General features: G+C 39.1%; 1 protein-coding gene across 1 annotated transcript in view; it reads left to right on the forward strand.

Moving 5' to 3' along the window:
* Window positions 1–3763: 3763 nt before the first annotated feature.
* CFAP47 (cilia and flagella associated protein 47) overlaps window positions 3764–15060 on the forward strand; it is a 296518-nt gene continuing 285221 nt past the window's right edge. Inside the window, exons 1-5 of the mRNA XM_068686651.1 lie at window positions 3764–3928; window positions 5944–6095; window positions 11411–11526; window positions 12773–12911; window positions 14379–14607. Of these exons, the coding sequence (XP_068542752.1) occupies window positions 3767–3928; window positions 5944–6095; window positions 11411–11526; window positions 12773–12911; window positions 14379–14607 (798 nt within the window). The 5' untranslated portion in view covers window positions 3764–3766. The remainder of the gene's footprint in view (window positions 3929–5943; window positions 6096–11410; window positions 11527–12772; window positions 12912–14378; window positions 14608–15060) is intronic.

The raw sequence follows: 15060 nt of genomic DNA on the forward strand, positions 1-15060 counted from the left end.
TCTAGAGTCTGAAAATCTGTAATCATTTAAAACAAAACAAAAAACAAACAAACAAAAAAAAAGAGTTCACATTTTGCAAATGGATGACTAAATGCAGTAAATATTTTAAAAGGCTTTTTTGTAACTCCCTAGAAAGAGAATGTTGCAAGCAAAAACCAAACAAAGAACTGTGAGATATCTCAAACTGCTCTTCTTCAAAAGGAGGAAAATAGACCATTTCAGAAATGGACTTACAGAAGAAAAAAAAAAAAAAAGGTTTGGGTTTGTCTTCATTTTCTTCAGGCCATTTTGTTGTTATCTGTATAGCAATTAGAAGCTACAGCATAGAGTGAGGTTGCTGTAACACAGCTGTGAAAGCTCAGAGTACAATGATTCTTCCCTCTGCTTGTCCTTACTCCTTATCTTTGTTACCTAATAAAACATTGTTCCATCCTCACTATGACCACTTAAAAATTCTCTGTTATGATCCTCTTTGTTAGCTATGATCTTCTTATCCATCTTCAGCAAACTCAGTGCTCTTGGATCTGTCCCTCTATGAATCATTTCTTTTTTTATCTACCTTTCTCAAGCTGATTTTATTTTTGCCCGAGTTATTCTCTCTGTTGTCTCTTCCTTTTGATTTTTTTTCTAAGTTTTAATGTTTGTCTGATTCACTATTCTGAATTCACTTATCATGATTCTTTCTGATTGTCATTATTTTGTCAGTTTTCTTTTTCATTCTGTAATTTATTTCATATGCCATCTTGCCCAGAGCAGCATCTCTTTAATTCATTCATCTCTGGTTTATTTTTAATCTTTCCTTCTCTTTTCTCTCCATGATTCAGTCTCTATTTCCCATAGGTTGTGTTTTTATTGTATCTGTAGATTTTTTTTTTTTTTTTTTTTTTGCTTGTTCAGCATCAACTACTGGAATTTTCAAAGGGAGTGAATGCACACAAATGTCTCTGTACCAAATAGGATGATGTCAGCCATGCAGCTTCTGAAAGCACATTTCATTCCACTGACTTGTCAACAATTAGAAACCATAAAACAAATTGGTCTTTTATATCTGTAAGATATAGTTCCTGCATTTGTCTCCTGCAATTTGTTTCAACTTTATTCTTCTTAGCTCTTGCAACTATATGGTAAATTGATGTAGCTGTTCAAAATAAACACATTGCAAGATCCTGCAAGAAACAATTTAATGGCAGACAGTGATCATGAAATCACCACTTTAAATTAATTAGTAAGTCAACATCATTACAGTTTGCAAAGCAATCTTTTTTACTTTCAGTTTTGGAAACATCTTTCATACTTGTAGCAATATGGTTTAATTTCAAAGTATCACATCAACATTGCAAGAGTAACTTCTATATGAAAGTAGCATAAAACTGCCTTAATCTCAAGTATCAACAACAACAAAAAAAAGCTTAATCCTCCATTACTTCTCTTTATTGCAAATAACATTTAATAAAGAATGGATGTCCCCTTTCTCTGTTGTACTCAACCTTTATCTACTCACAACTTTGATCTTAGTAGGGTTTCTTCCATCTCTAACAATTACGTCCTGCAGCATGCCTTCCCACTCAGTTCAGTTTTCTGCATATCGCCATGATATATGACACTATACATGAGAGAGATATGTGTGGGATACATGTTTCATCTAAATTTAAGATTGAATACATGAGCCTTAGTGGGAAATTAAAAAAAGATTCTGTCACGAATTTCAGGGAAGAATCACAACCACTGGATTGAATTAGACAATTGATCTAGACAATTGAATGGTGCTTTCCAATTCAATTTCTCATTTAATACTTTCATGATAGTTTATTAACAGATTATTTCCTTTGGAGACAGTATTAGATCTTTTAGTCTGACTTCAATTATAACACAGGCTATTAAACCTTACACAACTACTTTTACAGAGGCCATTAACTCCTAAAGGAAACTTGTATCATGGCTTCCAAGAGATATCTGGTACTGATTTTATGATATCAACAACGGAAAACCCCAACGTTTTTGGCAACTGTTCTTGTTTAACAGCCTCGCTGTTAAAAAAATGTTGCAAAATAAAAATGTGCCCAACTTGTACTTTGAATATTTTTGGCCTTAATAATCAGGCAGTTTATTGTTTTGCTTGTTCCCCATGGGAAACCTTTAAAGCTTATTATTGTTTATCTTTGAAAGTGCTTATACATGGTTATAATCAGAATCACAGAATTTCTAGGTTGGAAGAGACCTCAAGATCATCAAATCCAACCTCTGACCTAATATTAACAGTCCTCCACTAAACCATATCACTAAGTTCAGCATCTAAACATCTTTTAAAGACACCCAGGGATGGTGACTCCACCACTTCCCTGGGCAGCTCATTCCAATGCCTCACAACCCTTTTGGTAAAGAAGTTCTTCCTAATATTCAACCTAAACCTCCCCTGGCGCAACTTTAGGCCATTCCCCCTCGTCCTGTCACCAGGCACGTGGGAGAATAGACCAAACCCCACCTCGCTACAGCCTCCTTTAAGGTACCTGTAAAGAGCAATAAGGTCACCCCTGAGCCTCCTTTTCTCCAGGCTGAACAAGCCAAGCTCCCTCAGCCGCTCCTCGTAGGACTTCTTCTCCAGACCCCTCACCAGCTTCGTCGCCCTTCTCTGGACTCGCTCAAGCACCTCAATGTCCTTCTTGTAGTGAGGGGCCCAAAACTGAACACAGTACTCGAGGTGCGGCCTCACCAGAGCCAAGTACAGGGGGACGATCACCTCCCTAGCCCTGCTGGTCACACTGTTTCTTATGCAAGCCAGGATGCTGTTGGCCTTCTTGGCCACCTGAGCACCTGAGTTGGCTGGCTCATATTCAGCCGACTGTCCACCATCACTCCCAGGTCCTTCTCTGCCTGGCAGCTCTCCAACCACTCATCTCCCAGCCTGTAGCTCTGCTTGGGGTTACTGCGCCCCAGGTGCAGGACCCGGCACTTGGCCTTGTTGAACTTCATGCAGTTGTCCTCACCCCATCGTTGCAGCCTATCCAGATCCTCCTGCAGAGCCTTCCTACCCTCGAGCAGATCGACACACGCACCTAGCTTGGTGTCATCTGCAAACTTACTGAGGGTGCACTCAATGCCCTCGTCCAGATCATTGACGAAGATGTTAAAGAGGACCGGCCCCAGCACCGAGCCCTGGGGAATGCCACTAGTGACCGGCCTCCAACTGGACTTGACTCCATTCACCACGACTCTTTGGGCCCGGCTATCCAGCCAGTTTCTAACCCAATGAAGCGTGCGCCAGTCCAAGCCAAGAGCAGCCAGTTTCTTGAGGAGAATGCTGTGGGAAACGGTGTCAAAAGCCTTGCCCCAACAACTACATTCATAATTTTCCCCCCTTTTCTTAAATATCCTCTTGCAGAGGCGCAAACAATATAGCTTCTTGGCCTGGCTCTGGCCACTGGTGGGGCCCTTATCTGACATGGGGCAGCTTCTGGATTCTTCTTGCAGAAGCCACCCCTATGCCCCCTCCCCCCCCCCACTACCAAAACCTTGTCATGTAAACCCACTACACGTAGCTATCCCAAAGAACTCCCTTCAGATTCCTTTATGTTACTTTTAGGGCTGATGTAATCCGAGGCAAACGAAACCTTTGGGGGCTGATCACGACTGAGCTTTGAGGTTTTGTGCGTGTGCTGCTCCCACCTCCTTTCTCCAAGCCAACCAAGCGCTGGCTTCTCGCCAGCCCCGCCGCCCGGCTCCGCGTCCGCTGCTTAGCGACCGTCTCCAGGCAGCAGCGGCGGCCGCCATGCCGGGCGGGCAGCGGGACGTGCTGGGGGTGCGCATCGCCCCGGCCCTGCTGCGCTTCGGGGCCGCGCTGCCGGGGCGCCGCCACCGCGCCGAGCTCAGCATCCGCAACCTGCGCGCCGGGAGCTGCCGCCTCCGGCTGCTGCCGCCGCGCCGGCCACAGGTGAGGGGCGGGAGGGGAGCGGAGCGGCCGCGGAGGGACCCGCCCGGGGACCCCTGTGCTCCTCAGGTGCCCCCCTTCGCCAGGCGGGGCCCTCGCCAGACGCGTGTCACTGTGCTGAAGGTGGGCGGTGAGCTGGGTGAACGGGAAGGACGGGGAGACGGTTCCCGGAGGCGAAGTTGTCCGTGTGACGATCCCGAGGAGGCAGCCGGTGCCCTGGGTCAGCCGTTGCTCCTCGTGAGGAAGCCTGGGCGTGGTTCTGGTAGCACCTGGAAGGTGTTCTCCTGCAGGGCTTCCCGGGAAGCCCTAACTTTTTTTCCTAACTTTCGTTACACTGTCACTGAAGCATTTTGGGATGAGTTGGGAGCTGTTGAGAGTGCTTCGTTTGGTAGGGCTGTGCTTATTCTCGGGTTTGTTAGTTTTCATCAGCCTTATCAATCTCTCACATGCTTCAGAAGCGGAAAGGTGCAGTCAATTTTAGAAGAGAAAAGGCTACTCTTCATAATTTATGAGGATGGCAACTGTGAGCAAAAAAAAACCCGAGTCTGTCATGACTTAGGCTGAATATTTTCAGGCCAGTGTGCAAGAGATGCCCAATGTGAGAGCTAGGGGACAAGATTCCACTTTAGATGCTTGGTTCCAGGAGGTTCTGTCGTGCTGCTCTTTCATTCCCAGGCCTGGTGCTGCTGTCTGGGAGTACATGGCTCTGAAATGGGTGACTCAGTGGCAAGTTTTCTGAAGCATTACGTTCATAGAGTGCAAGAAATGAAAATTAACTGAGCTGCCACAGTGCACAGCTGAAAAATGCATTTCAAGGAATTCAGCTCACAGAGCAGTTTTCTGTAGGTTTCATTAAAAAATTGTTATTCCAGAATATTAATTTTCCCTTATACGGAATAAATATGCATGGGTGTTAATTCATTTTAGAGAAGACTTTGCGCACTCCCAAATCAAAGCATGGTTACTGGCTGCTATTTCAAAATCAACCCCGTCATCCTGATGCATATTACATAACACATTTCCTTTAGTTGAGTGTTTATACTGCTAGGGAAATTTTAAAGGAAGCAGCAAGTTGTAAATTGCCTTTATATATTCCAAGTAAAAACAATACAGAAAACTTCAAGAATACTGGGATGACTCTGTTTCAGAAACAAAATATTTAATAAAGTGGACATATACAGCAGAAAGCAGTTATGCATAGAGTGATGTGAGCTGTAAGGACACTGAGGCGTTGGAGAATCTCTTGATCTTGCTATGAAGCTTTCTTAGGAATGTGGTAGCTGTGGGATTCCTTCTACATGCTCATAGCTCGCTTATGTATCCTCTGTTCAAGGAAAGATGTGGTGGTGTTGGATCTTACCAGATGCAGACAGACAGCAACAAATCCAGACTACTTTTTTTTTTTTTTTTTTGAGGGAGGAGAAAGGTACTTTGTGTCAGTTGCTTCTGTTTTGTTTTTTTTTTTTTTTTTTTTCCTTTCGTTCCACAGCCTCCCTCCCCCTCTACCCAAAGAATTAGAGGTGCATGGGCCCTTCAGGAAGATTTTTTCAATGTATAGTGATACTTTCATTTGAATTCCTCTGAGTGTAGGTCAGATCTACAGACTATTCATAGGCTACTTCAGATTGAGATTTAATCCTTGTTGCTCTCTTAGATACTGAAAAGATTCTGTATTAAGTAGTATCCGACCTTATGGTGCTTCAGAGGGTTTATGGCAACAGCAGGAAAAGCCAGAGCTCTCTTGAAAGGACTAGAAACAGTATTTTGTCAACTCATCAAATTACATTGAAGTGTGGATTTGGCATTCTTTCTGCCTTTCTGTTTTACTGTAAACAGGAAAAAAGATAAACAACGTGAATATAAATAAATAGGCAGAGGAATTTCTTTGTTCTTCAAATCAATCCATGTGTTCTCTGAAAAATGGACCATATGTACATATTTTTAAATCTTAAAAATGAAAAATTGATTAATTATTTGTTTTTTTTTTTTTTTTTTTTTTTTTTTTTTTTGCACTGCAGTTTAAACTGATTGTGGAAAATCCAGAAAAACCTGTTGCACCTGGACTTCAAGTCAAAGCTGTTGTAGAATATTGTCCTGAGAGTGAGGAAGATCTTGAAGACAGACTACTGCTTTTAATAGAAGAAGATGTAGTTGATATCCCTCTGCTTGGGTATGAAGGTCAAAAGTTCATATTTTGCTGTTAGAGTTTTCAGTTTAATCTTGTGGAAAGTTTGTTAACACCTGTCACATATGGCTGCATAACTAAGCTATCAACTGTAATGAAAATGAATAGCAAGTTTCTTTACAATTCTTCTCCTCCCCCCTCCATTCCCCCATAACAGCGCACAGGTAAGAAGATAATCAGGATGGTGGTGTTCTAAGATCCTAGAGAGGCTTTAAGTTCTTGTTTTTGCTTTACTCTTTATTGATTGTGATAATGCTGATGAATTCTAATTCTACACCAGCATTAGACAAGTTGAGTGGGTCCAGAGAAGGGCGACGAAGCTGGTGAGGGGCCTGGAGAACGAGTCCTACGAGGAGCGGCTGAGGGAGCTGGGCTTGTTCAGCCTGGAGAAGAGGAGGCTCAGGGGCGACCTTCTTGCTCTTTACAGATACCTTAAAGGAGGCTGTAGTGAGGTGGGGGATGGCCTGTTCTCCCACGTGCCTGGTGACAGGACGAGGGGGAATGGCCTAAAGTTGCGCCAGGGGAGGTTTAGGTTGGATATTAGGAAGAACTTCTTTACCGAAAGGGTTGTTAGACATTGGAATGAGCTGCCCAGGGAAGTGGTGGAGTCACCATCCCTGGAAATCTTCAAAAGACGTTTAGATATAGAGCTTAGGGATATGGTTTAGTGGGGACTGTTAGTGTTAGGTCAGAGGTTGGACTCGATGATCCTGAGGTCTTTTCCAACCTAGAAATTCTGTGATTCTGTGAAGTTGACATTTACTTTTAATGTTTTTTTTTTTTTTTCCCCTTATTGCATCACTAATAATAGTAATGATAATAATAATAAAAATTAAATAACCAAAAACACCAAACATATTGTTCATATTCAGTTGCAATTATAGTGAAGAACAGTTTGTTTAATTCTAAAGATATGGTTTATGTCACATGTGCAAGTATCATTTCATCAGTCCATGTGTTTTTGTGTGCATGTCTATGTGTCTAAACATACATGTATATGTCCTGTGTTGTGTATAATCTGTATATTGGTTGGAAAAGGTAAGTTTCTAATTAATACTTCATCAGACTTAGGCTAGAATTTATCTGAGGATGAGGATTTGGGATGGAGTTGTTCTGGAGGACCTTTCTCTCTCTTGCCTATAGAGAAAAAACAGAATGATAACAGGTCCAGCTCTTGGGTGCCTAAGTTAGGGTAGGTGAATCCACTCTCTGCATAAACTAATGCAAATCATGATTTTCCTGAAAATCTCAACATTAGAAATTCTGTTTACAGGTGGAAAGGAATTTCATTGGAGACTATTCAATATGAATTGTTTTAAAAAATAAATCCGCAAACTCCTTATGTTAGCCTAACACGCATCAGGTTTTGCCTTCAGATGGGCAATACTTACTCTGTCATTTTATTTACCTGTCATGTTGTGATCTTTTTTTTTTTTTTTCCCTGATTTGCTTTTTCTCCTTTCATCTTAAGAGCACCGTATTTCAGTTGCATGCTTTTTGCTTCTTGGGCTAGCAGTTTCTTAGCCACAGGTCAAATGTTCATTCTACTGTTATCAGTCTTCATGTTTGAATACCCTGAGAACAAATGAAATAAATTGGTATTGTTACAATATTATTGTTATCGCTAACTTATTATCAAGTTTAATACCTAAGTTTTAGTATTATTTAGATTGTTAACTTATGATATAGTTAATATAGACTGCCTTGGACAGATTGCACTTTGGACAATAAAGCTACTGGCAATTCCTTTCTGGAGAGGACTTTCAGTAGATAGCTAAGTATTTTAAATCCTTGTGTTTAATTATCTTTTGCAGAGGAAAACTTAACTGGGTATAACTGATTATTGTCTTTCTGTGTAAAAATCAAAACTAAATATACTTAATACTTTTTAATCAGTCTTCTCCCAAATCAGGTTTGTCATGCATATATCTGTTGTTTATAGACAGATGATAGTTATTGCACCGAAGGGTCACTAAATGTCAAACATATATTTTTTAAAAACCATAGTTTTGAATATGCCATTTATCATTTAGAGAAAAAAAATATAGGTAGTATAAGAATTCATTGGTTGACAAATACTAGTTAAAAGCTTTTTTTTTTTTTTTTTTTTTTTTAATAAAGATATCACTGTGAAATGTGCACAGAAGTCTTAATTTGACAGAAGACACTAAAAATATTTTAAAGGAAATATTTGCATGTTCTGTTTTGGAGGGTCCCCGTGCTGTGTCCTGTCCTCTTCTTCCCTTCAACTGGAAATAGTATAATTTATTAGTATATTATTTTTATTAGTAGTATAATTCCAGTGTGTTTTTTCTCCCTAATTAAAGGTTTTTACCTCTTTTTTCATTTTAAATAACATTTTATTGTTTCTGCTGATGCACCATCAATAATTTAATATGCATTTATCCTATATTTCCTTAAGTGTTAAGTTGACATACATAATTTGTTTTTTTAAGGATTTACTTAGATTTATGTCTGTGTTGCATGTATTTTTTGACATGTGAAGAATTATCAGCCACAGATTTTGGCTGGTCCAAATACAGTGTTTATTTTTATTTTCTAGAGTGAATGACTCTAAGATTGTGTACTGGCAGTACTTTGAAAAAGTACTTGCACATCTAACAAACAGAATTACATTCCTGTGGGTAGTTAGGGTCTGGCGGCCGGAAGATGTGGCGCTGTACGGAAAGGTGGAGCCCCTCCCTTGATGGACAGTAGCATGTGGGCTGTGATGTAGGGAAGCAGAAGTGGCGCTATGGGCCTCGGGTATATAACCCCATGTGGCTCGGCAACAAACGCCATTTGCCATCCACCACATTGGTGTCTGTGAGCCGATGGACCGAGCGGCCTGGGGTTGGTCGCCGTGCCGTTCCTGAACCAGGTCGCCACTGCCCCCTGAAGGCAACACATTCTAAAGTATGTGAAAGCTAGTTATGAAATTTCATAAACCCAAGATGTGTTATTGAAGTTGTTAATATTATTTAGAGTGGCCTCTTTAAATGTCTGCTACTTCTCTCTTACCTGTTCACTTATTTTCAGTTTTCTGTCTTTGGAATTGTTGTTTTTCACCTTTTATTTCAGTATGGATTATTGTGTATGTACAAATGTGTAGTTCTCTATGAGCTTGTGGAAAATCTGGGTCTGCATGTTTTGCCCATGGAATCTTAATGAAAGAGAAGTTCATGGCCAGTTTAGGAGAAAAGCATGAAAATATTTATCCTTTTTTTGCCAACATTTTGTGCAATTCCTTCGATCACATCTGCTGTTCATTTTAAGATAATCATTAGTCTGGGAAGCGCTTCACTGTGAATGTAGGAAAGGCCTGTTTCCCATACAACATCAGACTGCAGTAACTTTTAACTTATTTTCGTATCCACTCATTTGGTTAAAAATATCACCAAAAGAATTTTATTTCCATTGTGCCTTAGTGAAGTTAATATCATAGTTGTTTGATTTGCAAATGAAATACCTTTTACGTATTTGCCTGGCACTTGTGACTAGCTCCAGTGGTTAACCATATTGATTTGTCACACATGTATTTCATACCAGTTTTGGTGACCACACAATGCAGTTAGTGTATCTTGATCGTGCCATGGACTCTTAATGTGCTCAGTAATACAGATGTAATGAATTAATTTAGTAAATACTTGATAGCAATAGAAAATACTTATACTCAAGATTTGGGATTGTATTTCAATCAAACCAGAGAGTTATGGGTTGATTTTTAGTGTCTTTGTGTGTAAATGATTCACTGAAACTCCACCTCTTCACTTTTTCTTTGAAGTATATTAATTAGGATTTGTTTGTTTGTTTTAACAAAACATTTGGAACATGTTTGAAATTAGACATTTCCAGGGTAACTTCTCATCTTGAAGAGAGAGGGGGAGCCACAAAATAACCCCATCCTATGTTTAAATAGTAATAGTAGTGTTTGTGTATATATGTGTGTGTGTGTATATATATATATATATATATATATATATATATATACATATAAAGTAAATCTCCTAACTCCGTTCTCTCTCTTTTGTGTAAGGATCACCACTGTCTACTAGGAATTGTCATTAGAATTCATTTTTATTCCTGTCTACTTGAGTAGTTATATATATGGGACTTGAGTAGAAAGATACTTAGTTTCATATTTCTCATGAAACTTCTTGGAAGAATGTCTAAATAATTGGTACATGTTGTCAGGTCTTCAAAATAGTTTTAATTGTGCTCTGATCTTGATAGCAGTTTCCTGGTGCCTTTTTTTTCTCCTGGTGTACCCCCACCCACTGGTTTAAACCATCTATTTGAAGAATTCAGTATTTTGTTTTGCATCACAATAAATTATTAAATAGAATTAAAACCAAGTTGTTGCCCAAGAGGAAGTTCATTTGTTTCATTCTGATTCCCTTCTCCCTCCACCCCCATCTCCTTTCCTTCCCACCACCTCCCACTTGCTTGCCCCTGTACTTTGTGAAAGAGCTTCTGTGGGTAGGGTCCACCTAGCTTGGCCTAGGAAGCTGTCTTCCTTCTGTTAGTCTTTGGTGCAGCGCTTAGTACAGGCCATGAGATGCAATTGTTCCTGCATGTCCCTATTTGCGGTTAAGAGGGGATGGACGTCTGTGCTCATGTACAATCCTAATTAATTTTGAACACAATTTTACATGATGTCAAACGTGGGCTTGTATTAGGAATCGGGGCCTTCATGAGTTTGCTGAAGCAAGTAGTAGTTTTCCATTAAGTCTAAGCCGTACCCAATCCAGTGAAGTAGTCATGCTTGCTGATGCTCTTAAATAAGTAACAGCAAGAACTTGTGTCATTATACGCTTCCTATGTTTTAACGAGTTTTGCTGAAGCCATGTGAAGTATCTATAAAACAAGAAGACTGTAAATTGAAATTGGCATGCATGTTTTTTCTCTACTTTTAGTTCAGGCAGCTGACAATGAAAGACAGCGGATGTTAACTTTGGAGATACGACCAACTCAATACAGCGAACACTTTTCTAGTAAACTATTTAAACTACTTTGTATGACAAATAGGTATTTAGAGTTAAATAAAAATGCATATATTCCATTTTGACTAATTGCTCGAGGCTAGCTTGTTTTAAAGTTGCAGTCATTAGTTCTTAAATTAAATGAATTAATAGATCTTTTTAATGTATTTTGTACTGCTGGAGTGAGTTGCATAAACAGTAGGAGGAGGACTGGAAGAAAAGCAGAACTCTTCCAACGTGGTGCTTAATCAAATTTCTTTAAAAATGCAAATGTATTTTCAACTTTGGGGAAAATAAAACCATGCCTTCTCTCTGCAGATTAAGTCCACGCTGTTATCTGGAAACTGATTCAGAGATTAATTTCGGTACAGTGACTGCAAACAGTAAAGTAATTAGTAAAGAGATCAATATTGCTAACCATGGATCATCATCAGGTAAATATTAAATATGCACTGAATTATGAAAATATTTATTTTCTTAGGAAATGTATTTTTTTGTGTGTGAGTTAACTCCTCAGTGACTAAGTAGGAATTAACTGAAGTTCTGCGTTATTTCTATTATTCCTATTATAGCTAAAGGTTCTTGTATTGGGTTTATGTGGCAAAGTTTTGGTAGTGGGGGAGCTGCAGCAGGGGCCTCTGTGAGCAGAGCCCCATGTCAGACCAGAGCCAGCTCCAGCCAGCTCCAAAAGGGACCCATTGCTGGGCAGAGCCGAGCCAGGGAGTGATGCTGGGTGGGCCTCTGGGAGAGCAGAGTTAAGGAACGGGAAAAACACCATGCAGCAGCAGCTGGGAGAGAGGAGTAAGAACATGTGAGGGAACCAGCCCTGCAGACCCATAAGCTTTTTTTCCATCAGATTTTCTCCCCCTCTTTCTTCTGAGGAGGGGGAGTGAGAGAATCTGTGTGTGTAGTCTCTGAATCGGAACACAGCAGGTTGTGCTGGCAGGCATCATATAAACTACAGCAGCAGAAGTGCTGTATGCAGCCTGTGAATCAAGGCATTTCCTATCTCGTGCTAAAAGTATGAGTGCTTTGTTCCTGCTTCTGATGTCATATTAGAGATCAGCTGTTGTTTGAGGTAAAACAGTGTGTTTTTCCTACAACATTTGAAACAATTTCTTGCTACCTATAATGGCAAAAAATTAGTGCTGCTGGTGAAATACACATTTACTAATCTTTTCACATTTAAACAGATGTTTGTATGTCAGAGAAAGATTAACTGTTCTCTTCTGCAATGAATTGGATAGTGTATGAATCAAGCTATGAAAAGTGTTGCTATTTGCAGATAATAGATCTCTCTTTGGATCTGTGAAATTTCTAGGCTGTGGCTGCCTAGAGCTGTGCATAAAATATTCCCAAATTTATAAAAATGTTACTTATAATGGCTTTGTGATATAATCAGTTCTGTTTGGAATGTAAGTACCTTTCCTGTTGCAATGACAACTTGCACAGTTGGCACAGTTACATTGGATATGTGGATGTTTTATTTCAAAAATCCTGGGAAGAATGCTGTACTCTGTTAGAAATAGTTTTGGAAAAATGTTAACTTTGTGTTTCCTGTTTCTATAAGAAAATGTACTCCTTGTAAATGCCTGCTTTATGCCATTTGTGAATGCAAATGTTTCATAGGAAAATATTGATCTACAACTTCTAAGTTGTGCAATGTATTATTCCTTTTAGGTACATTTGAGATATCATATGATGGGGTTGTGTTACTTAACATAGAACCTACCAGTGGAGTGGTGGAGCCTGATTCTTTAAAGGTGGTCAAAGTGGCTATCTGTACAGATGTCCCAAGAGTCATCAAAGAAGTGATAAAGTGAGTGAGTATGGCTGATGGAATACAGGTCTATACATTTTTTAAAATTAATTCTAAAGATTTTACTATGAATTTGTTTACTATATATAAATAAAGCTCCCTAGTGTCAATTCCCATCTTCAACACTTATTTTCATTAAATGAACTTGATGTTTATATTATTTCCGTGGAACAATGATGCACAGGTGGTGTACCTGGCTGTTTTTTATAGAATTTTCTTGTAAGTTGTAATTACATGGCATGTGTGCACATCTCTGTGTGCTGCTAACCAAGAGCTTCTGCATCTTCTACCTGCAGTGTTCCTGTACCTTCCACACCACCAATTTTTTCTGGATTTCTATAACTTTGCTCTTTTTCTCTTGGTTGGATGTGTTTCACTAGTCTCAGAAAACGTTACGATGTCCATTGGTGTATCTTATTTTCAACAGAAGGAATCTGTTCATAACCATTAACACTTTCAAGAATACACTATTTTTATGTTCGCACCTTTCAGATTGTAAATATAGACTTTTTAGGCAGTGTCAGAATTTGGAGTTGATACAAATCTGGAAAGCCCTTTTCAATCCTTTATTCTTCTAGTAGCAAAAAGGGTATGTGTGTTATTTTTTCCTGTTCTGTTTCGTTATGTTACTTAAATTAAGAAGATCTTTGACTTAAAGTTGAGCTCTTATTCCTGTTCTTGCATTTTGTAGCCCTCTGGAAAAGGAAATTAAATGAAAAGAGAAGAGTTCTATTAGTTATTGACAGAGGAGCCTATATCTGTATTTGGCATCACAATTGCATCCACCTTCATATGGAATGCGTTTCTCTGGTTATTGAGTTTCAACCTTTTGATTGCAAAGTGTCACACGTTCTGCCTTTCCATCTTTGAACTCCAGGGTACTATTACTGTCTTCCTCACCCCATGTTGGTTAAGCAGCCACTGCCTTCTGCAGTCTAGTTTAGACTTGTACAGTGTCTGTATGACCCTTTGGGTTTTGTGCTATCATCATGAATAAGCATTCAGGAAGGAATAGCAGCAGTTCTGTGCTTTCTCAGATGAACTTCTTCCCCAGTTGCCTGAGAGGAAAATTGCTAAGTATACATCAAAATAGGGAGCTAGACACAACAATTGTCAGAGGTAAAAGAACAATATATCATCTGTGGACATCTTTGATTCTTTTGAGATGTTATTCCTATTGTTTCAAATAACAGTCTTCCAACAAAACAAAGAAAAGTAGGGGGAAGGAAAAAGTGAAAATTGAAGAAGTCTCCCCCAAACCTCACATTTTAATGTGTGATTCCTTCTGATTGGATATATATCTATTAGGTGTTGTATTGTCAGGTACACATTTTTTTGCTTAGGTTACCTATGGAGAGATGACAATTTACATTGAAATGCTTTGATTTGACTTAGTTTTGCATAAAACAAATTGATTGTTTCTAACATTTTTGTACATTACCTGTTACATGCTACTGTTATCGACAGAGTGGAGTTGGAAGGACGTGGCTGCACTGAAGTATGGATCAAAGCTGTTGTGGTTGAACAAATTCTGAAAGTTCTAGGAGTGTCTTCTGGAAATGTATTGGAATGCATTAATTTTGGATCAGTTTACTTTGGGTCTTCAAAGACTGAACAAATATGTTTATACAATAAAAGTCCAGAGTGTATGGACTGGGTAGCAATACTGGAAGACAATAGCATTGGAGGAGAGATGGTAAGAAAATGTTCTTTGTTTTAAATTTAGTTTAGTAGAAGACTTGTTTTTATTTCTGCATTCACATTCTTTTCTCAACATTCATCTTCTAGCAGTGTTTTCTATGTCATGCTATTTCCTAATCAATAAACTTCATGTCACTTCTGTCCAATCAGCAAATTGTTTACTATATATTTACCTTGGAATTAAGTTTTTTCAGTATTTCTGTTTCACTGTGTGACACCGTAGCATTAATGATGTTAAGTATGTTTTCCCTGATTGTCCACCCAGTCTCTTTTTTTTCTTTTTTATTTTTATTTTTTCAAGAGCAGTTATGCTTGATTTAGTGGACTTGTTATGATGAAGCTATATAGGAGTTGTCAAAACACATTTTGGTTTTCCAAGGTGTTAAACTAAGGTGTTCCTTAGTTTCACTTGCTTTTCTCTGACAGTGAAGTCACTGTCTTCACTTGC

Source organism: Anas acuta, chromosome 1 (genome assembly GCF_963932015.1).
Source record: "Anas acuta chromosome 1, bAnaAcu1.1, whole genome shotgun sequence".
In the NCBI taxonomy this organism is placed as follows: domain Eukaryota; kingdom Metazoa; phylum Chordata; class Aves; order Anseriformes; family Anatidae; genus Anas; species Anas acuta.